At 38.7% G+C, this 23,248-nt stretch overlaps 1 protein-coding gene across 2 annotated transcripts in view; it reads right to left on the reverse strand.

The window, feature by feature from the left end:
- Window positions 1–511: 511 nt before the first annotated feature.
- Window positions 512–23,248, reverse strand: part of pcgf5b (polycomb group ring finger 5b) — a 31,803-nt gene continuing 9,066 nt past the window's right edge. For both annotated transcript variants that reach the window (XM_088916827.1, XM_088916828.1), the window contains exons 3-9: window positions 19,011–19,107; window positions 14,354–14,409; window positions 13,843–13,902; window positions 9,989–10,134; window positions 9,477–9,575; window positions 8,550–8,639; window positions 512–4,173 (exon numbers count right to left, since the gene is read on the reverse strand). In XM_088916827.1, coding sequence (XP_088772953.1) covers window positions 4,126–4,173; window positions 8,550–8,639; window positions 9,477–9,575; window positions 9,989–10,134; window positions 13,843–13,902; window positions 14,354–14,409; window positions 19,011–19,107 — 596 coding nt within the window. In that variant the 3' untranslated portion in view covers window positions 512–4,125. The remainder of the gene's footprint in view (window positions 4,174–8,549; window positions 8,640–9,476; window positions 9,576–9,988; window positions 10,135–13,842; window positions 13,903–14,353; window positions 14,410–19,010; window positions 19,108–23,248) is intronic.

Below are 23,248 nucleotides of genomic sequence, written 5' to 3' on the forward strand. Positions count from 1 at the left end.
GTGGCTGTAGCAATTGTATTAGACACTTACACTATGGGACAACAACTAAAGTGCCCAGCCTTTAATGGCTGGCCTTTTCTAGACCCCAATTCAGTAACTGTAATTACAGTATAATTATATGAAGTGCTTGGTAAAAGATAATTAAGCAAATAAGTAGTAGAACTGAAGATTCCGCATTATTAACATATAGTTAGTAAGATAGTTTCACTTTTCCTGTATGGATTTGCCAATATTTGGTTCCTGTTCTCTGTTTAAAGAAGAAAAAAACAGAAGCACAAATACCAAAATATTTAAGTATAGGAAATTCTACATGCTAAATTGTGCAAAGGTTATTTTTTTTACCATGGTAAAGAGTATGTAATAATTATAAAAACAGAAGAGTAGACAAGATGATATGCTGAAACTCCTTTTTTTCATTACACAGTCTTAATAACTATCGAGTCCTTCATACAATTGTTTTAATGTACAAATTTACAATGTATCAGTAACCTATCAGTAAAATGAAATGCACTTTAGTTTTTGCATTTTTTAATAATATCAGGAAATCATTTCATCACATAAAGAACAACTCTGTTGCATATATACAATTCTAAACTCTATAGGAATGCATTTCAGGCACATTTACATGGAAAAATAGAATAGATTATTCTAAGCAGCATTTTTTGTTTGGAAAACATACAACATAAATTTCCTTTAAAGATAAAATATCTACAAGTGCTTCTTATTACAAAAATACATAATATTCTTCATCGCAGGGCAACACAGGAACATTTCAAGGGTAATTGAGTCTAAACAAATTCTGAACTAAGTTAAACCACTGCAGAGATTTTAAAGTTACATTTAACCTTTTTTTTATAAACACTTCTTAAAGACATTTTAAGGACAATTATAAAGCACACCAGTGACAGGATTATTTTAAGAACCTGACAAGCAGTTTCTTAGGTTACTTTGGAAAGACACCAGAGTTGAGCATTTTATGGAATGAGGATGTCAAAAAAGCTCATTCGGACCAATCTCAATGTGGGGGATTTGTAAAGATGTTTCAAAACTGTATCAGAGATCTAAGGCTGTATAAAGTGTGTAATTGTTTGGTGATTGAAAGATGAGTATATAAACTAACAGAGGGCTTTTTCACTTCGCCGAATGTTTTACAGTGCAAATTAATAAGTGATTTACACCAGTTTCCCCTGTATACATTGTCTGCACGCCTCATTGAGATTGCTGTGCAACACAGTTTCATTGCACACATTTTCGCAATTAGTGATGTACTGGACTATTTAAAAAAAAACTTGGACAATGTTCTCCAGATCAGCAAAAGAAAACAAAAGAGCCGCAGGGACAATCCCGACGAGTGCCTTTTCAGGTCCTGTTGAAAGAAAGGGTCATCAAGCTTTGATATTGTTCATGACTTTTAACTTTTAAGAACTGCTACAGAAGAATGAAAAAAGGGAAATTCTTCATTTTCCAATACTTCTCTATTCTGCTCATTTTTGAAGGGACACTATCCCATCCACATTACAATTTCTTCACATTCATATCCACCCGACTAAAACCCATCAATATCTCTCAGAGTTCTGCCAAAAAAGCCATTACCAGTTCTTAAAGTTGGCACAAAATCCAGCCTGGGTAATCACATTTCAGTCTGGCCAGGGAACAGAATGTAAGAGTTTTCAAAACACTTGCAACCAGTTTTTCCTCGCCAGACAGTGATTCAAAGTTTAGAAATGTACATCTTGTGCATCTTTCTAATTACTGGGTAACATAACACTTTTGTAACTGTTACAACAGTTTTTATTTCTTGAGAAAATAAGCCCACTTTTTCCATGGCCTCTGTGTACCACTCTGAAGCTGAAAATCAGCAACACTCTCCAACAGCTTGAAGCTTCATGTATGTCAGCCAATGTACATCCGATAGTCAAGTCAATCAAGTAATAATCCCTTCATCTCAGTGGCTGTCAGTCTCAGATGGACCATTGTATCTTCAGGTAATGTGTGGATAAGGACAGCAGCACACAATCCACAACTACAACACCAATTGTGCAGTAACTGGAAAAAAAATGACTCAATGTGTTTCTGTTTATAAAAAAAACGCACTTCTTACACAGAACATCACTAAATGGTGTTTGTACAGAAGTATGTGTTTAAACATTGTGGTATTCAAGACCAGGCGCTAGACGGACTGGTGTGTAAAGCACCAGCAAGTCTGTACAATCCTCCAGCAAAAATAAGTTGCAAATGAAGCCAATTCACCAATACACAGGGCCACACCGCCTGGATGTTGACAACCAGAAATCAGACCCAAGTCCCCACCACCTGCAGAGGTCTGTCATGTATACAGTGCAATATTAAGACGGTGTGGAATGGAATAGCTTAGTTGAAATAAACACTGGTATTTTCAGATATGTTTGGCATGGCAGGTCCCCTTGTCAATTTCATGTTAGGAGCTTAAGAATCAACTGTTAACTGGAGCCTGACCGATTCATTGTATTCTCACAACATCCAACTCCTGCAACTGGCTGCATGTTTTATGTTTTTTTTTATCTTTAAAAACTGAAAATCCTACTTTGTAAACTTGTTTTAATGATGAACTATAGGAGACTGAGGATTGTTAAGAGATCAAATGTTCAAATTCCCAAAATAAACAGTTCAACACCCTCTGATCTCATTGACAGTCATGTCACTTGGAAAGAGGAGGATTGTCAATAGCTTGTTTCGTACTGTGACTGGGAGGACAGGAGACTTTCAAAACGAGCAAACTAATATCCTTCAGATAATGATTTTCAAGAGAGGTTGAGCAGAAATTATGTTTTCTCCAAAATTTGATGAAGGGAAACATTTTAGAATAAGCAGCGAAACCAAGACATTTAACAGAAACAGAAAATGTGCACTTTAGCTGTGCTGGTTGCAGAAGGTCACTCAGCTCTCTGTGCACAAGCAGTAGGCCCGAGTTCCCTCTCCTTTATCGCTGTGAGGCCTAATTTCCACAGCCCTGAAATCCTATCTTCATTGTATTAATTTATGAGCACAGTCTGCACTGTACCCATTACTTTCACAAGGATATTTAATATATCTTTATTATTTCTTCTTTCTAGAAAAAAAAAGTATTTTTCAATGAAAATATGTGAAGTTCAATTTGCCATTATGGAATGCTCACCTGAAACACTCCATGAAATACTGATAATGACAAACACTTACTGTAACATATTTAACAGAAAAAAAAACATTAAATGGAAAATTCTTAAACAAATTCTTACTACAAGGTTACTTGCAATCACTTTTACATATTATTTCACTCTCATTGTGTGGTGCTTTTCATACTCTTGATATCCAAAACCATTAGCTTGTGAATAATAATCTACGCATTGACACAACCCTATACACACAGAATATAATTGTAATTTTTAAACAAGTAATATTTCAATTATTTAGGAAGGTTTAAGTGACAAAGTACAAGTGTATGTCAAAAGTGGTGTTTTAGAAACTGCATTTACAGTATTTTATCAACTCTAATTTCAAAAATAATAATGAACGCACTAGCATCCAGAATCATACATTTATGACCCAACTTACAAAACTGTTTTCATACCTTAATGTGACATAACCTTTGAACTAGGAAAGTTAAAACATGAGTAGACAAATGAGCCTCTACACTGAGTCTGTCATAATCGTTTGATTAGAAAGCATCTGAACCTTTGTAAAATTATTTGAACCCTTTTTAGCATGATCTGACTTAATGTTCATGTTATTAGGTGAAAAAGACCTAAATTATTACTTTCACGAGACTGAGTGCAAGACTGATCCAGTGAACACAGTATGGCATGTAGTAAGTCACTAGGAAGTGAAGTGAGTACATTTCTAACCTCATGATATGAGCTCCTTGATTTGTTGCAGTAATAAATACAGACAAACATTTATCCCTCAATGTTCAAGAATGTTACAGAGAATTGACTGCAAAGTCACATTAGAGGAAAATAAGAAAATAAGGCAAAAACAAGGGAATTTGACTGCATGCAGAAAAAAGGAATAGAAGATTATGTGTCCCCGGTCCAGGCACATCCATTCATTGTGCAATCTGTCGATGGGTTGAAGTTAGTGCAGACGTCACCTCGCAGGTCTCACTCTTGTCTAACCAAAGTCGATCCGCGGCCGATATTCTAGTACCATAGGGTAAGACTGAGGAGAAAACAAAAACCCCACCCGTATTAGTTCTGTGATCATTGCTGTACTCTTTACTTTTGATTTTTCACTTCACAATGAATTTGAAAGGGATACTCTTTCCATTGTTCACTGTCATTAAAGAGGAAACATCTGGAATAGTGAAAACTGAAAAAGCACTGACAGACACCAAGATAAATTCCTCCTTACATCCTTAGGTAGAATGAATGCAGTGTAATTCAGGCATCTGAACTCTTCTATGAAAGTGAATTCTTTCCAAAGTTTTTGTTCTCCAAGTGCTTAAATGCAAATAAGTTAAACCTTAACCTTAGGTTTAGCTCAGGCAATGTAAATCATGGATGTCTAACAGAAATTAAAAATGTGCAAAATATCAGGGATAAAGCTCTGACATAATTTAGACCCAAACATCCACAAAATATATCCGTGTCCTTATTTTTTCAGTGTTGAGAAATTTTTCTTGTTTTGTCATTCCATTTGGAAGAATTCAAAATATGCATTTGTGTCTGTCTCTTGATTTTTCAGTCTAGGTTTTGAAATAACACAACTGATTATTTTGAGCCAACAAGCTTTATTTTCACAGCATATAACTCAAAATGAAGTTCCAGGCTGTAGCACAGCGCCAAATTGGAATGGGATGTAAAAGTGAAGAACAACATTCAAACAAAAGTAATTTAAATAAACTGTCCTATTTTGTGCTTATTGCTTTACGTCCAGTACAGGCCTAAATGCATTCAAATTTATTATCTAGAGTTTGTCTAGAGGACAGCTGTAGTCTTATAAATAAAACATTGGGCTGTTTTAATGTATGACTGAACCCCAGATTGATAACTCTTTATCAGACATACCTCAGAGTTGTTGAATGACCCACAGCTGCTCCCTTGCTCTGGTATTAAATGTTTTATTTTGTAAACATATTTTTATTCATTTTAATTTTTCAAAACGAGACAACTCATATGCTCTTGAGGGGTCTTCTGGACTAGCCTCATTTTACACTATGCGACCCCTTATTCTAGGTCATTACCCAGTTGTTCCCAGAAGTCCACCAGAAGTATTACTACATACTGTAGCAGCACCTCTGTGGCTTCTTGAGTACCACTCTGCTTGCAGTGACAGCACTGAGATATCCAGCATTTACTCCTGCAACTGGTGCTCACTCTGCTGTAGGCACAGGGGGGCTCATAGTGTGAAAGAACAGAAGAGAAAAGTGACAGCGTGCACCCCCCCCCCCCCCCAACTCGCTGGCTGCAATGAGGGTCCTAAAGGGTTCTAGACAGCAACACCACACTGTAACCTGATCTCATCAGATCACAGAAGATAAGCGAGGCTGGGCCTGGTCAGTAATGGGACAGTAGGCAGTGGGGCTGCTGGTGCAGAATGGCTGCTGAGCATCATCAAGGTATGGGGCTGCACTTCAGCGGTGCATGAAGGAGGTTCCCTCCTATGTGTGAAACACCCTTTTGGAATGAAAAGAGCCTTACGAATACGAGCAGTTTTTACTATTATTAGTGATAAAGCTAAGCTTTGCACTGTAGAGATAAAACGTTCATTTCTGAAAAACAGATGGACTTGTGCACCACATATACGGTAGATTGCTAAAACAGATTGCTGTCAAAATACACATTTGCATTTCCAGGTCAAGCAGGTGAGTTAAAAATGGGTTTCCACAGTGAAATCGACTGAAAGCAGCCACCTATTTTTAGTCTGCAGCTCTTAGGACATTATGCTTCTTACCAGGGAGGATCCGTTTGATATGACCTAATTTTCATTATTTTTTAAGAAGTGGGGGATTCATTTTTCACTGTTGGATGGTTATACCAAATGGCTTCCCTACACAATTTACGGCTGTTTCCACAGCTTGCGCACAGAAAGGTCTCTGTAGAGAACGTTTAAGATGTATTTGCGGCCCCTGCCCCCTACTAAATCAGAATGGTAACCTCCATGCCACCGCACAGTGACACCACACATTCAACCTGCCAAAGATAAAAACAGAAGTGGGCTCAGACTGGGACAGCTGTTCTGCCCTACCAAAGCTTTCTTCACTTGTTCCAGAGACTACTGAGCATTTCATTACAGTGTTGACACCTGCTCTCTGACCCCACCGCCAAACGTTGGACTTTTCATTTTAACACGCTATTAATTTTGCTGGACTTAGCAGAGTGGTACTCAGGAAGAGAAGGCCTTCCTAGCTGAAGTTGAAGTGTCTGCTTCCCTGCATGTGTGAAGTTCATTTCCAGAAATAGCACAACACTTATCTGTTTCTACCAAAGGGAGTAATGAGGGATAAGGTTTCTTGTATAGACTGCCTTTTCAGCTTCCTTTTTTGCTAAGTTTGTGGACACACCCAGGGTACTTGTTTTGTTACACTCGTTTAATCAAAAGAAATGTATCCAGGGAATCTCTAGTACCACGCTACTCAGTGCGTAAAAACGGGCAAAATGTCTGAACAACATTTATCCAATGATTATAGCGGCACTTGGATGATTTGAGCAACCCAAAGAATATTTTAGAATCGAGGATGACTACATTCAAATACTGTTTTAAATTACTGCTCTGCAAACTTTAAGCACATCAAGTTTTTTCGGGGTTTTTTAAATGACAAATTACATCCTCCCTGTCGCAGCTCAGACAGCCTTATCATTTCCCCCTTTTCATAACTCACAATTTTTTTAAATGCACAGACCAATTCCCCTCCTATTACTCTCCCTCAACTGAACACTATTCTTCCGCTTCATTCCACCTGCACTTCATGTTTCTAGATGTTTTCACAGTCAGTGGCTAATCACTGCAGTCAGTTAATTTCCCCCAGTTTCTTTTCAGTAGCAGTTGCTCATATCTTTACAAAATCATTCTGCTTTTCCAGAGTGTGACGATACATTACCGAACAGAAACTGGCTAAAAATTTGAACATCTTTCAGCTTTCAATCATAAAAATGTATATAGAATTGGAAGATTCAAGCCTTGAAAAATATGTTGTGTTTTCAGTGTTTTATTAACAAGGCACAGCTGTTTACTCAGATATTCAACCTCTTTCAATCGTAGTGTTCTATTTGCTGAATTCCAAATAATGTCCATAATGTTTTTGACTAATATTGCACACAGAGAACATCCAATTAATTGTGTGAGTTGAAATTACTTTTGTGATCTTGAACTAATCGAGATTTGTCACAGCAAAGGAGGTGAATTTATCTTTGCAGTTTTTGCTCACATTTAACTTTTTTCATCCATAAACATACTCACTTTGAGTGTTCAAGTTTTGATTAAAATATTCACTTTAAGAATGTATACATGATTTGTAATTCAACAATCAACAATCATTGTGAGGGATGTGAATACTTCTAAAAACAACCGTCATTTAAATGGTTTTTGTAGGCATTTAAAGAATCAATTTTCAAAGAGAGAAAATAGAAATGTACATTAACAGTAGCAAAGAAGGGATGTGAGGTGTTGATTCAGGTCAGAACTCTACCATTTATATGCAAAATAAAAATTAAAGATTAAGACTAAGATTCCCTTAGATTAAAACAGTTTAATTTCTACAATAATGTATATCTACTGTTAAAATGATTAAAAACCAGAGATTATACCAATGATTTCAAAGTAATTATTATTTTGTTCAGTACAGTACTGATACTACTTTTGGTACATTACAAGACCCTAAAGCAGAAACAAATCTGATTATTTATGAGCTTGGAAAACTTACTTTGTCTTTCTATATATTTTTAGAAAAGTTACCTTGGAAAAGATAACCATTTTTCATTAGCAGACAGTTTCACAGCTGATTAAACTACAGTGCTGAATGATAGAGGTACAGTATACTGGCCAGGGGAGAATACCAGCCTGATCAGACTGGGAATAGGACTTTAGACCTGCCAAAACAAACCCTGAAGAACACATGAGAAAAGGGACGTTTTCCTTGTATTAATACAACAAGCAGTAGGAAAAACACCACTGCATAGGTAACTACAGGCAACTCTAAGAATGTTATACTTTCAGCTTTTAAGAGGAAGCACTATTTAATATAACTACTGAAATTTAAAGAGTGATCCAAATGCCTTACATCTCTTTGGAGATGTACAATGTGACTTGTGAGAAACCAGAGATTTTATTGCAGTATTACAATATTGTTTTCTTAGCTTAACCTAAAAGCTTTGCAGTAGAAGCAATCATGCCCTATGGTTCAGGTTACAGGGAACTGAATGATAATGAGCAATAGCATGTTCTTAGGCTAACACATTAAGCAGCTTAATGTCTACTCAAGACATACCACTAATAAGGGAATCCTACAGAACCACTTGACAGTGGAGCTGCATTTTGAGGACAGAGAAACTAAGACGAACACAGAGGAAGACACAGAGATATGAATCAGAACTTACATTCTCTCCCCTAAGTCTCCATCTTGTCATATAAATGAATTCCATCGTATGGTCTTTTCCCATGATCTCACCATTGCATAGAACATCCAGCTGTGGCCAAAACAAACATCACTTTATTGCACACGACAAGGCTGTCAAAAGTGCATGACAACAGCTTCTCCCTGCATTGGTTGGCTTGACGATGATAAAATTAATCCAATCATGCATGCATCTTGCAGAGTGGCAGCCCATGAAAGCTTCTTACATATTTTATAGCAGAGCCAGGCAAGGCAACTTCATGTACAAGGAACAACCACTTGCACAGTATACGTCCTGTTTTGAACACTTCACTCATAATGTGCTTTAGGATCTAGAGCATTGGCTGAATTTTCAAACAAACATAATGGACCACAGCAGATACTGAAAAGAGACCAGGCAAGCACATGACAGGAAGAAAATAGGCTGAGGAGAATACGCCTTGTTAAATAGCAGACAAAAGCATTTTGCTTTTCCTGAAGTGCGAGCCCTTCCTCGGATACTGTCAATGAAATGAACTGAACAGAACAGAAAGATTCAAATAATACCGAATTAGCAATTGGGCATAATTACAAGTGTTGAAACTAGAAGACAATAACACAAGCAATACAAAGAAAGCAGAAAGAACTGTTGGTTTTATGCTGTTTTTGTACAGCATTTCAGCACATGCTCAGATGAAGAAAATTTAAACCCACCCCATGTAGGAGAAATTTCTAAGAAAATTGGTTGAATTTTTAAAATTTTTGCATAAAGAGTTGCAATATTTAAAAAGTATTGCATATCCAAGCATAATATTAATACAGTACCATTCTTTTTTCTTTTATCAGTCCAAAGCAGATAGGAAAGAAGTATGTAGAATAAAAGCAAAATAAGCACATGTGAAACAGTGTCTTTTGCTAAGACAGGGTTTACCTCATAAGAGCTAGGAAGCTTTAACTTCAAACTCAGAAACTTCTTTATAGTTCCAACTGTCACTCGCGTTGAGCAGCGAATAAATTTCTTCATTAAGCCCTGTAGCACAAATTCAAACAAGATTATTTTGATTAACAAAACTTATCCCCAAGAAGAGGAGGATGAGAACGGTTATTCCTTTACTTCATGTGAAGAAGTTTCTTGTCCAGCTCTTTCTGCTCAACCCTACCCTGCCTGGGTGTCACTCTTCAAACCAGGAGACATTTCTTGAGGGGCCTCAATATGGAACCATACAGCTCATAGGCTGTGTGATGCAATGCACCTAGTGACCTGAACAATCCATCTTACATTACATCAGGTTACTGTTAAAAACAAGTTTCATAGTTGTGGTTAACTAGCTAGCTAGTTCTGCACATGAAAAGGGCTCAGAGTGTAGGCATCACTCTTTAAGTGTCCATGTTCTTACTTACGGTGTATACAGGCAAAGCAGAAGGCTCAGCTCTCCTACTGACCTTCACTACATTTTCTCCAGACTGCCCATTATTTCGCAAGCAGTCGAGGCAGATTGCTATCTGGGGGTCACTTCTGTGATAATCCTGGTCCCCATTCTCCTCCTCTTCATCTTCGATCCTGGCCCTCTTAGATTTGGGGCTTCCACCTGCGAGAAACAAGCCTGTACTGAACCACACTGAATTATCAGCCTCCACTCAATGTACAGTAGTTCTCAGCATCCTAGTACAAGGTCACAGGAAAAGATTTGACAAAATCAAAGATTTCATTTTCAGCATGTTGCATTTCCCGGGAACCGACTCATTTAACACTTTTTACTACAGAACAGAAATGTGGTTACATTTTAGGTTAATTTATCTAAAGAGCTCAGGTCCAGAGAAAAACCAACTGATGTGTGGGTCCCCAGGAAAAGAAATAGGAACCCCTGTCTTAAAGGTTGGGCACTTCAAGCAATACAAGACAACACTCTATTATCCCACACCTGCTTGCTAGGGTAGATAGGACAGCACTTTTAGTGGTGAAGGGCACACTGAGGAGGCTCAGAACTATTTCCGCATCTTCATCAAAACAATGATTTTGTTATTGGGTGGAGCGGTGGTTCTCTGGCTAAGGATCTGTGCCTGTGGCTGGAAGGTTGCCGGTTCAAATCCTGCAGCTTCCAGAGGAATCCTACTCTGTTGGGCCCCTGAGCAAGGCCCTTAACCCCAACTGCTCCAGGGGTGCTATATAAATGGCTGACCCTGCACTCTGACCCCAAGCTTCTCTCTCCTGCCTGTGTGTCTCATGGAGAGCAAGCTGGGGTATGCTACCAAATTCCTAATGCAAGAAATTGTATTGGGCTACTAAAGTGATCTTATCTTACTGTAATACAATATTACAAGAATCTATACGTGTACTTATCACTTCAGGATTTATCTCAGCCCCTTACAATCTATTGTCAAATGACTCGTACAACTTCACAAAACACCTAAATAAGAACCAGTAGCATGAAGATGACTATCATTCAGATCAGTTAAAACCACCAAATAACCGGATTTTACAAAAGATCTTAATAATGCAAAACACAATATAATGTATTGTTACCAGCTATGTTTATTAGCTACTTTTATCATTACCACATGATTTAAATGTTTTGAGAGCATTTTGCTTCACTTGATGTAAGACAAATATTGCCTATAAAGCCCAAAAAAAATTAGACTGGTTTTTGAAATGTTTTCTATAACAGAATCCGTGCTGCTTTTATCATCCCCGTTTCTTTCTTCGTGCAGCTCTTGTGTTCTCTGAAGGTACTGCACATATTTAATCTCCTTCTGCATTCTCTGTAATTTCTATTATTATGACTCACCACCTCCTACTGCATCGCCTACAGATCTTTCAAGTCACAATAAAGAACTATGAATCTGAAAAACCTCTGTTAAGCCAGTCTTATCATACACAACAATCCCATGGTTTTCAACCTTAGCCTGAAACTAGACATTTACATCCCCCATATCACCTATGTTATCACTGATGGATAATACTGGAACACTTAAAAATGCCCCAAGGTTTCAGGCTCTGTAAGCCAGTCAGTGGGGGGTGTGACTGCATTATAGGTGTATGTTCATCATACGGCTAAGCCATTAGCAAATAAGAAAATGTTTGTTTCCAATTTTGGTGCATTGAAGAAATAAAGGTTATACATACTGTATATATTTTATAGGACTATTGTTCTCATTATTTAAAAGAGTGTTACAACTGCTATTAGCACAGACTAAGGACTTCTGTCTTCCCTTGAGCGCAGTGCTTAAGATGATGCCAAAGAATTAACAGAAATGAATCTGTTTACCGTCACATTCATTATTCTGGTCATATGTATATAATAATTCTCTTCACTAATCCTGCCACAAGAGGACTGAAATCAGACTGGTCTCTAACTATTAACCACGACTGTTGTGAGTTGAACGTTTATTTTTGGGTGAAAATACCACAGTGCGAATTCCCACCTAGTGCAAGTGATAAGCCCCAGAGATAAGGAGCTTTGTAGGCAAGGCAAAGTACAAATGAGAACTGCCGCTGCTTGGAAACTTTGCAGTTTACAGTTTTGAGTCCAAAAATAAAAAAAAAACAAAAACAATGTATCAATTTAGCAGCGCATGCTGGAATAGTGATAATCTCCCTGCAATATCTGAGTGGTCTGAGGGGATCTCATCATAGATACCCTGTGAACAAACAATGTCTAACCTGGAGTTTTTTTCTGATTTACAAATTTCCAAGGTTCTCATGCATGTAGGGTTAACATCTAAACATTTTTAGATAGTGCAATTAAAAATTTTTAAATGTAAACATGTGCCTGTCAATAAAGAGACTGCTCTTGCTTTTCTTGAAAGAATCAAACTGCATCATTCAATGTGACCACTAAGTGACTGTCCATTCAATAGCTGAGCAAACCAAAAGCTGAGAGAAAAAAGCAAAAAGAAGTCTTTATTGAAGTTAGTCAGTGGTCCTGTTGTTACTTATTTTCTGTACTGTGAAAATACAGCTGTAATTTGATTGCTTGTATCTGAGTTAGAGGTCCCACCCAGGGAGGGGCTTCTCAGCAGTGCAGAGTGGTGGCACTGTGGCTAAGGATCTGCGCCTGTGGCTGGAAGGTTGCTGGTCCAAATCCCATGGCTGGCTGAGGAATCGTACTCTGTTGGGCACCTGAGCAAGGCCCTTAACCCCAGCTGCTCCAGGGATGCCATATAAATGGCTGACCCAGTGCTTTGACCCCAAGCTTCACTTTCCATGTCTGTGTGTCTCATGGAGAGCAAGCTGGGGTATAGGAAAAGACAAATTCCTAATGCAAGAAAATGTATATGGCTAATAAAGTGATCTTATCTAGGTCATTGGGTCACATTCTATGACGCATTATTGTCCTTTCAAGAAGAGCAAGTGTCTACAGGCTACAAAATGACATGTACATGTAGTTTGAAACTGCCCTCCCGAATTCATTTTTTTGGAAAACAATCAAAATATACTAAATTATTTGGGGATGCTGACCAGTAAGAAACGGGTATTAAATATTAAATTGATAGCTGTTCCTGTGCTCCCTTTAACGTCACCTCAATAACACCTTGGATGTCAAAATGTCTGGTTTCTCTACAGATTTCCTGTGTTCTGTAACTCCTTGGGGAGCACAGGACACAGGGCAGGAAAGAATGAATGGCGATTGCTACTGCTATTACTACTGACTTTAATGAGCATTTGTTAGTGCAGGGCTGTGAGCCCTCACTGGCTTCCTATTGTAATCCTTCAGTATAGGTTTCTTTCAGCCCCCTAACCTACTCTCTTACTGCACCGTGATCTGAACACATGGGATTCAGGAACACATCTGTGGGTGAATTCTCTTTTGGTCACAAAGGTGGATTGGACATCTTCAGAGGTGCAATAGAAGTTACTGTATGTAAATGAGACAATCAGTGTTGGGGAAAGTTACTTTTGAAAATTAATTACTTTGAAAAGATAGTCATGCAAGGGACTACATTTCAAAATTAACAAGAGGTTTGGAGAGTATAATTTTAAAATGCCATCACAGAGATCTATGTAGTGAGTTTATAGTTACTATGTAAAGTAAAAACTGCCTCTTAAAAGCAATTTCCCTCCATCTTATCAATGTATAAAAGTAATTTCTTACCAAGGTACCTGGTAATTGTAAAGGATTACTTTCTAACAGTAATTTTCCCAACACCATTGACAGCTGTGATTCACTCACAGGTCTCTTGCATTTCTGTGCACTGCTGTGGCAGAACACTTGCTTGGCCTCTGGTCAGAACAGTTCTGCTTCAATTCAGCATGTTTTTTAAAGAAACATAGGTACCAGCGGCCAGGTGACATTTACCTTCACCATTTTCTTTTGAATTGTTCTTCCTCCAGAATTCAATCTCCTGTTGTTGTTCCTCTAGTCAATAAACGAAGAAGATGATAAAAGGATAATATTAATAAAAAATGAATAACATTCTTCACATGAAAGACAGGTGAACACCATTTAACGAAATATGAAAACAGAACATAAAAAAATTAAAATCCATTTGGCATTTGATTAAAATAGAAGAGATGATTTAGAGCAGCATTTTCACATACCTAAAGCATCGTCTTCTTCTCCTGACACTGAGCCTTTAATGCAGGTAACTTCTCACTCTCCTTAAGAAAAAAATAACCTTCTTTCTACACTGAGGAGGGTGCAAAATAAACCAAGTACATAAGGCTTCTTAGTTATCAAATAAACCTCAAATATTAGAGGATTAACAATATTTTTATTAAACTAGAATACATTGCTTGGAATGTTGGAAACATGCTGTATATTTCTGTTCATAACTAGCAAACCAGAGCTTAAAAATGCACAGACTTACTTTCCCGGAGTCCAGGCACAAGTTTAAATATTATTTCTTCCAAAGTGTTGTCCAGCCTTTCCGAGAACAAGAAAAAGGTAGCAGTTAGGGCTGACAGAAAGAGGCGAAAGCAATTACAGTAAAATGAAATACCAAGGAAGTGCAGTCATTCTGAAACCGAAAGGTTCTTCACTTCCAGTACAGAAAGAGACAAAATACGTGCCTTTTCAAAATAAACCATTTCTAAAAATAACATTGGAGACAATCATCGTGTCTTTACTCATTATTTCAGCACGCAGAAAAAAAAAAGGAAAAATAAGACCTGGACATACTGTAATCACATTTTACCCTTTGACACACAGAGTACTAATACAGAATGTTTAATTCAAGAAACCTGTCAAGAACTATATTTTTATGAAACAACACACCTTACCATACAATAAAAAGATAGGTGTTTGTAAACTGAATTTGGAAAAAATATAAAAAAGCCTTTAAGATTGTGAATCTAGTATTACAGCAAATATAGGAATTTCGGTTGTGCCGAGCGTGTGCGTTTCTCAGCTGGGTGGGGAGGCCTACTCAAGAATAACAATAGGCCTAGGTGAACTACAGAGGCCTTTCACTTTCAGTATTACACGGCAACAGAGGTGTCAGACACATGGCAGTCAGCAGAACCTCACAGACAATGGGAGACAGAGTGCTTTATGATTCACTCCCTGTGCAGCATGATTTCACCTTTGTACATTAAGAACATTCACATGTGAATCTTGTTCTGTCAGAACCTAAAATAGCTAGCAACACCTCTTGCTTGATTGATAAAATAGTCCCTAGAATAACTAACTAAAGAACCTTAGGCAAATTATAGGCCAAAGGCATTTTGTACAACATTTATACATAACTCCCTCCTCCCCTTCCCAGAAACCACAGAAACGTCAGCCTTGTGAACCTACAGCATGAAGGAACACTGGTGGTGTGTGAGGGTACTCAGTACTTATTCCCAGACAGAAGAGGTGATGAGGGAACTTGACACAAGTATTCAAAAAGTATTGACAAGGTTAATCAAATAAAAAAATATTTAGTGAAACAGGGACATTAGAAGGTCACAAAGCAATTAAGAGGACTAAACCTAGGAAGCATTTCTTTACATAAAATATGGAATGAGCTGGCCAAAACTTTCCTGAAGCTGATTCCTCAAACTCTTTCAACAATTACTGCATGATTTTCTCAGACCTCTTACATATAAGTAACCAAACAAGCCAATTTGCCTATTTTGCTGACAACCTCTTATGTTATTTATGTTAAATCAGGGACTATTAGCCCACCTTTCCTCTTTACCTATTTTCATAAATAAAAAGAAACCCATACAAATGCCACAGCAGAGTGTGGTAGCTCCCATATCCTTTTCCGTTAATCATTTTTGCTGACTCGCTGTTTCTCCACTTTTACTAAAGCTGCTGCACCTGTGCAACTGCATGTCACTCTGCGAGACTGGCCAGCCTCCACAGGCCTCGGCCAAGAGCTCTACTGAAGTATGCAGTCCAGCTGCTGCCCGAAACATTGCCACAATACAGTTCATGTTCCCTGTATCAAATCCATTACAAATCAGGAGAAAAAAATGCTACATTGAAATCTGCTTTGCTGCAGACTGTTCCAGAACACTGTGACAGCCCAATGGTGAGAAGGCCAGCATGTTGACTAGGTACATCTCTGAGCTGAAAACCTCAAATGCCCTTGTAATACTAATTCTGTAATCCATCAAAACATGCTATACTGCAAAAATGGAATAATAATGCTCACATTATTACACATACTCTACACAACTTTTTTGCATACTGACCAAAGACCAATTACAGCTGAGCTCAATTACATTATGAAAGAAAATGCGCATGAGTCACAGCTCTACAAACCATGCCCTGTCATGTGAGACAACACCAGGTCTGCCTGCTGTCTCCAGAGAGGCAAAATTCTCTCCACGCACAAGAGGCTTCAATCTTAATCTTCATGTTTAAGTTTGACTGAAAACCTCAGCAAATCTTGGGCAAGGAAGGGAGGCTGTAAAACAGCCAAATAAAAGCTAGTCCTGTTGCCAACTTCAGCTTCAGCTGGCAACAGGGTGACTTCAGGGTGATTTCCTTCTGAAGGTTCCTGGAATTCACTTCCACATCAGCTCTGGCACACCATGTTTGTAATTTGCCTAAACATCTCTAGCCCTTATTACAGTAAAAAAAACAGTCCCTAAACACCATAAAAAGTACCCATAATATGTCAGCAAAAGCACCTTCCTTATAACATACCTGCAGTTCCTACAGCAGAAAAACATTCCAGATGATATTTGAAAAACTCTTCTCATATTTGTGTTTATATTGACACATGTACTTTCTTACTGTTGCCATAAGAATGTCTACTGCTGAAGTCTAAGTACATTTGTTATTTACTTTTCAGACTTTTGTATACTTAGGAATTTGTCACAAACATTTAGAAAATAAATCCCCCCTTTTATCTGAAATGATGTGTCCCAACATTGCCCTCCCTTTACTGAAAGCATAAGTGTACTGAATGAAAATGAAGAATAAATTACTAAAATCTGGAAGAGCAAGTTAAGCAACAATTTGACCTCTTTCATGTCTTATGTGCTTAATAGTGTGTAAGGCACTCATTGTAATGTAGAGAATGCCCTGCTTGTGGTCAGTAATAACCCTTGGAAGAAGAAGCCCATGTTCAAATGAGCACTTTCTTCCACTACCCTGTTGTACAATTCATTTTGAAAGAAAAGAATTGTTGTTTTATGTTACTGTCACCTGCACCTTTTGCATCAACAGAGTCGCTTTGAATAAAAGCATCTGCCAAATGGAAATGGAAGAAGAAACTACTTTATGTAGTGGCTTTAAAAGCAGTGAGACTCAGCACCTATGTATTCATTCATTCGATGTATTTCCTGAAGAGGAGAACCACTAATCAGGCTGGCAAGAGCTACACAGCCAGTGTGGAAAACTACACAGTGATCACGCTGGCATAGGCAACATACAGACAGAACTGCCATCACCCCCCCCCACACACACACACTCCTTTGTCACCTTCAACCTAAGTTTTGGAAACTGATTACGTGCACTTCTTTTACTCTCGCACTATGGGGCAAGCTAGGACAGAAAGAGAGTGGCCGGAGAGAAAGAGGAGGCCCCTTGCAGGTGACAAGTATCTGCTAAACTCCTGAAATAATGAACCAGGTACAAATGCCTATTGAAGCAGGTCCTGAGAGAGAGCGGCTAGGGCTGAATATTTAACAGTGCTGTCTGCATCACCATGAGAACTGTAACATTTCAATAGAGGAGGATTACCCTCACACAAAAGAGAGAGGGATTAGCTACAGTTATGAGTTGTCAGGAAGAATACGGAGGCGAAGTCAAGAAAGACTGTAAATCAAAACTGTGCACGCTGATACGTTACGAAATTGCATTTTCTACTTTTTCACTGCGTAGGCAGGTTTTTCTTTTCAGTCAGTATGACGAAAATGAGGAATTCAGGAATTCCGTCCATGTGTATTCAAAAGGCCAGAATGAAGGAGTCACATATACAGAGAAGGACATGGTTGAAAATGTGTGGGTCTGCAGGACATGCAGTCATTTGCGTTCTCTGGATTTTCTGCAGGGTGCAGACAATTCCTCTTCTAGTCCCCTTTCTTACTCATAGCCTGCAAGCAATGGCTGAGCATCCAACATACTATAAAGCCTGAAACCATCTTTTACAAGAGTACTGCACTACTGGTCAGTTGAACTGGGTTGTGATGCCATTACACCAAGCGTTTAACTTGTTACTGAAGTATTACCATTGTCATTATTATTGTTGTCAACAATAAGAAGAAGAACTGTTACAAAAGAGAGGAGGCCATTCGGCCCGTCTAGCCTGTTTGGTAGTTAGTAGTTAATAGCAACAACCTTAATATCAACAAGCTTTTCCCGTGGAGTTACCCAATTCAATATTTCTAGTAGTAGTAACCACTTTTCATCTATGTCTTCTTCAAGTTTAATGACCTGAGTTGTTATACAAGTAAGGTTTTAGAAGGTCACAAAGAAGTGATCATTTAATCCGTCTCCTTTGTAAGCGATGGAGAATCCCAACCCAACTGTTCCTTAGGTATCAGCTTCAACCACAAGGCTGTGCAGTTTGTTCCAGCCTCCTGCAACCCTCTGTGTAAAGACATGTCCTCTGTTTTGTTTTTAATGCATATCCCTTTAGTTTGTTTGTGTCCTCTGGCTCCTGTTTCACTGCTCGTTTTAAAGACGTCCACTGCAATCAATGTCAAAGGATTTTGAACATCTGAATACTGTTCAGGACTGAAAAGATTCAGTTCTTTTAGTCTGTCAGTGTTCCCTGGGAATCCAGAGAATGTATCTGGTTCCTCTTCCCTGGACAGATTCCAGGGCAGCAATGTATATTTTATATTACATATTATACAACATATACAGTTCTACTAATGCGATGTACACTTTTTAACATCCCTTGAATAAATTTGACATTTTTTAACTACATAGCCTAACAATTTGTCTGCCTTTTTTAGGACTTTCTCGCAATGTCTAGACGATGAATAAAATGACGCATATTAGTATACTGTTATTACTGAATTGACTGGTGTTTCTGTTCAGTTCTTTCCCCGAGCATAAGCCTCTTTTACATGCCTTACCTTAACATTTCCAATGGGTTTGTTTCATGAACTTGGATGCCGCATTTCGGACAGTCATTACTGTCTTCAAAGTGCTGGACGATACAACTTTTGCAAACTAGAAACAGAAGAAAATAAAACAAACGATTCAATAAACTGAACACCATGTATAACGGTAGACTGTATATGCGTATTTTATACCCCTTTGTATATGTAATAATCATAACTTCTTATTTAAAAAGGACACCTGACAAATTCACATACATTTCACCAGTTAGTAAGTTAGTAAAACAATAAAAGTAATAGTCTGTTCTATAAAAGGATGAAAGCACCCTGCTGATCCGGAGAGTCAGTACGTTGGGGCCCAAGGGGGATCAAACCTCCTTTACTTTTCCATTTCCAGTGCAATACTCTTATCAATGGAGATATCCGGTCACCTTAACCATGTCTTACATGGCTCAAAGTCTAAGGGTTGTGGTTCTTATTGAGTGTCATGACAGCAGTATGATCACCTTGTAGCCTGGTCGTGCTAGACCCAGAAAGCCAAGCAATGCTGAGTTGGGTATGGGATAGGTGACCTCTGAGCTCCAAGTAGTGTTGATGGACCAGTAGATGGCACTTTTCCCTGTGGACCTAGATTTCCCAACCCGTGCTGTCGAGTGGTGTCAGGGAGCACTCTTAAAGGTGCTGCCCTTCAGGAGAAACGTTAAACCAAAGTCCACTTGGACGCAACATCTATTAAAGGGTCAATTCAGAACTGCCAATTAAGCCCGGGAAGAACTGGCAATCTCCACACATGAGAACGGAACTGGACACAGGGCACTACAGCTGGAAGAAGGCAGCAGTGCTAACCTCTCCACCTTCATACTGCCCTACCATGTCTCTGATGCCACTCAGCAACTTTATCAACATGCTTTAAATGAAACTGAATAATTTTCCAAGTTTGAAATTCACCTGCTCAGGAAAAGTGCCTTTGATTCGAGACAAGACCCACATTTTGTAAGGAGATATGTTAGAAGCAAGTGCAATTACAGCCCAGATTTGAATAAAAGCATTAACTATTGGTCTTGCAAACAGAAAAATACAATCAAACCTAGTCAGCCAGTGCAACAGCCATCACTCTCCTCCAGCTGATCAGTCAAGTTGCTTTCTGGTCATATTTTGAGATGTTGTCCTTGCTCTTCCACCTAAAATCAGCCTCTCTCACTTCTGACCTTTTTGTATTAAAACTCATTATAATTCCGCAGAGGTCACAGCTGGGACTGCCTCAGTTGATTTGTGTTTGACATTTAGTAGCTTTTCCACACTGTCCATTTATTGCAAGCAGTTCCATTATGAAATTAGATGTCTACTCGAGTGCGTTAACTTGGGAAAAGTTCAAGCAAAGTCAGACAGAACTGCTTTAGAACATCATCAAAGCCTTAGCTGACCACAATCACTGTCATTCCAAGGAAAACGTACTGTAGTTTATAGATGCATATACGCATCTGAAAAAAACAGGTTCCTTACGTTTCAATACACTTTGCAAATATTTACCCTCATAGAATCTGTTTCACTCTACATGTTAGAGGTTTATATATTTCAGTTCCAAAGGCTATTTTCATTGTTTCTTCTTACCAATAAAATATACGTGTGTATTCTTGTATACCCTTATACAACAAATATACTGTATATTTTTACCAAGCTTTCTATCAGGTTGTACTCCACGGTAGAACACTGAAAATTCTGCATGAAGCAGTCTTTTAGTTGTCTCTGTAGTCATAGAATAAACTACTTCCTATCTATGAAATCCCAACAGCATCTATGAACTGGAGTTTTGAAGTCTGACATGTAGGAGATTGATAAAGATGTTACCCAAACGGCCAGCACACAGAGATACATACAAAACACAGACCTCAAAAATGTTCTACACATAGAAGCTCCCAAAAACACATGATGGCCTGTCATTTCCATCCAGCCATGAAGGGCCAAAAAAATCACAGACCTTGATTCAAGGGTGTCTGTGGACAATGATGCTTGAAGTACATACTTTATGTAATTTAGTAATTTATTATTCCATCAGGAATGGTATATAATTTAATGCAAAAAAGAAGATAAAATGCTTGCAAAATGTAATTCTGCTTTTCATGTTTTAGTCACTATACCATCCATCACCAGTAAGCTGCAGATCCTGGTCAGGGCCACGAATGTCAGAGCCCCTATCCACAAAGCATCCAGCTCAAGGTGGGATAGAGAGGACATGACTCTCCCTTTACAGGACATCTAGTCCGTTGTGGGTCCTGTATCATATACTTCTTTCCTTATAAAAAGCCATCACAATGTGACATTCTGGTAGGACACACACATAAGAGGAAAACACATCTTTGTGAAATGACTTTTTTAACTTACAGTAATAATTAATCATGTGCAGTACTTTTTTTCATTATGTTTTATAATGCTTGTTGATATCTTTAAGACTGTGGTGAGTACTATTAAAATTGAAGCTATCACACTAAATCGTGTGATCAAGCAGTTGAATGTGCTTTGCAACTGTGCAGCTCACTGATGCTAGGAGAGAGAGGCAGTGTGTCAGGGTGACATCAGTGCCTCATTCCAGGAAGTCTGCTGTGTGCTTTCCTCTAAAGAGTTACAGCCTTGCGAGACACCCTCGACAGAAAGCGTCACCCCAAGCCTGCTGGGCTTTAAAGGATGCAGGAGCCGAGCGATCCATTACCCACTCCTGAGAAGATGAGAATCGTTTCGTCAGGTGATGGAAAAAAAAAGGTTTAATGAGGTTCAGGGTGGCTTGGCCTTGAATATGTCCTGTCTCTATGCTACAGCATTGCCTGAACACTCTAGCCTCATCATTTAGCATTTCATTTTATAAGCCATGAAGGTGGAGGGGGGTGGTGGTCACCGAGGGGACGACAGTCCTGGTCTTCAGTGCCAAAAGCCTCAGACTGTGTATCCTTCAGCTGATTTGGCTTGGCTCTGAGATGTTTGCAACGCACAGCTCCACTTTCTCATGTAAATTATTCCTGCTAATTCTCCTGGGAAAAAAAAGCACTGCTTGCAAATCAATAGAAAAAAAGGGAACTTGGGAATCCTTCCAGAAATAGTAATTGAAGGCAAAGGCTTCTGCTACACTGAAAGTGATTTTCAAAAGTTTGTTATGAATTGGAAACTGTAGTCGTAAATTCCCCCTTTACGGGTGAGAAACACTTTCACTTTCAAACAAAAAAAAAAGTTAGCCCACCTTTTTTAAACTGTATACTGTAACAGTTAACAGATATGGCCAGCAGCCATATCATTCTGTAACTCACAACTGGAAACCCACTGAAGCTATGCAGATTTGAGCCTGGTCAGTACCTGGATGGGAGACCTCCTGGGAAAAACTAAGGTTTTGCTGCAAGAGTTGTTTGCTGTTCCAGGTGCTGCTGGAAGAGGTGTTAGTGGGGCCAGCAGGGGGCTCTCACCCTGCGGTCCATGTGGGTCCTAATGCCCCGGTATAGTGACGGGGACACTATACTGTAAACAGGGCCGTCCTTCCGATGAGATGTAAAACTGAGGTCCTGACTCTCTGTAGTCATTAAAAATCCCAGGGCGTTTCTCGAAAAAGAGTAGGGGTGTAACCCCGGCGTCCTGGCCAAATTTCCCATTGGCCCTTACCAATCATGGCCTCCTAATAATCCCCATCTATGAAATGGCTTCATTACTCTGCTCTCCTCCCCACTGATAGCTGATGTGTGGTGAGCGTTCTGGCGCACTATGGCTGCCGTCGCATCATCCAGGTGGATGCTGCACATTGATGATGGTGGAGGGGAGTCCCCATTACCTGTAAAGCGCTTTGAGCGGAGTGTCCAGAAAAGTGCTATATAAGTGTAAGCAATTAATTAGTTAATGAATATGGTCCTTCCTACAAATACAAGTCCCAAAACACTAGAAGCCTTTTCTTTCTGAAAGTATTCTAGGTCTTAGACGACAAATTGACATTCTGGGTATAATCAGAACCACAAAAGACGTAAAATTTTAACATTTTAAAGTTATTTAAATGCAGTACAAGGTTTTAGTATTACATCGAATACTATGGACTATCATAAATGAAACCCTTCCACTACAGTATTTCTAATTTCTGCTACACATAAAAGTAAGTGGTATGAATCATTTGTTACCTGGAATGCATTCTATCAAGCTTCTTTTGGTAAATGGCACACTCTTTATGCTCTAACTTAAGAAATTCACCAGTAGCCTAACCAGAAATGCACCAGTGTTTTCCAAGT

Source organism: Atractosteus spatula, chromosome 5, assembly GCF_055471065.1.
Source record: "Atractosteus spatula isolate fAtrSpa1 chromosome 5, fAtrSpa1.hap1, whole genome shotgun sequence".
NCBI classification, from domain to species: Eukaryota; Metazoa; Chordata; class Actinopteri; order Semionotiformes; family Lepisosteidae; genus Atractosteus; species Atractosteus spatula.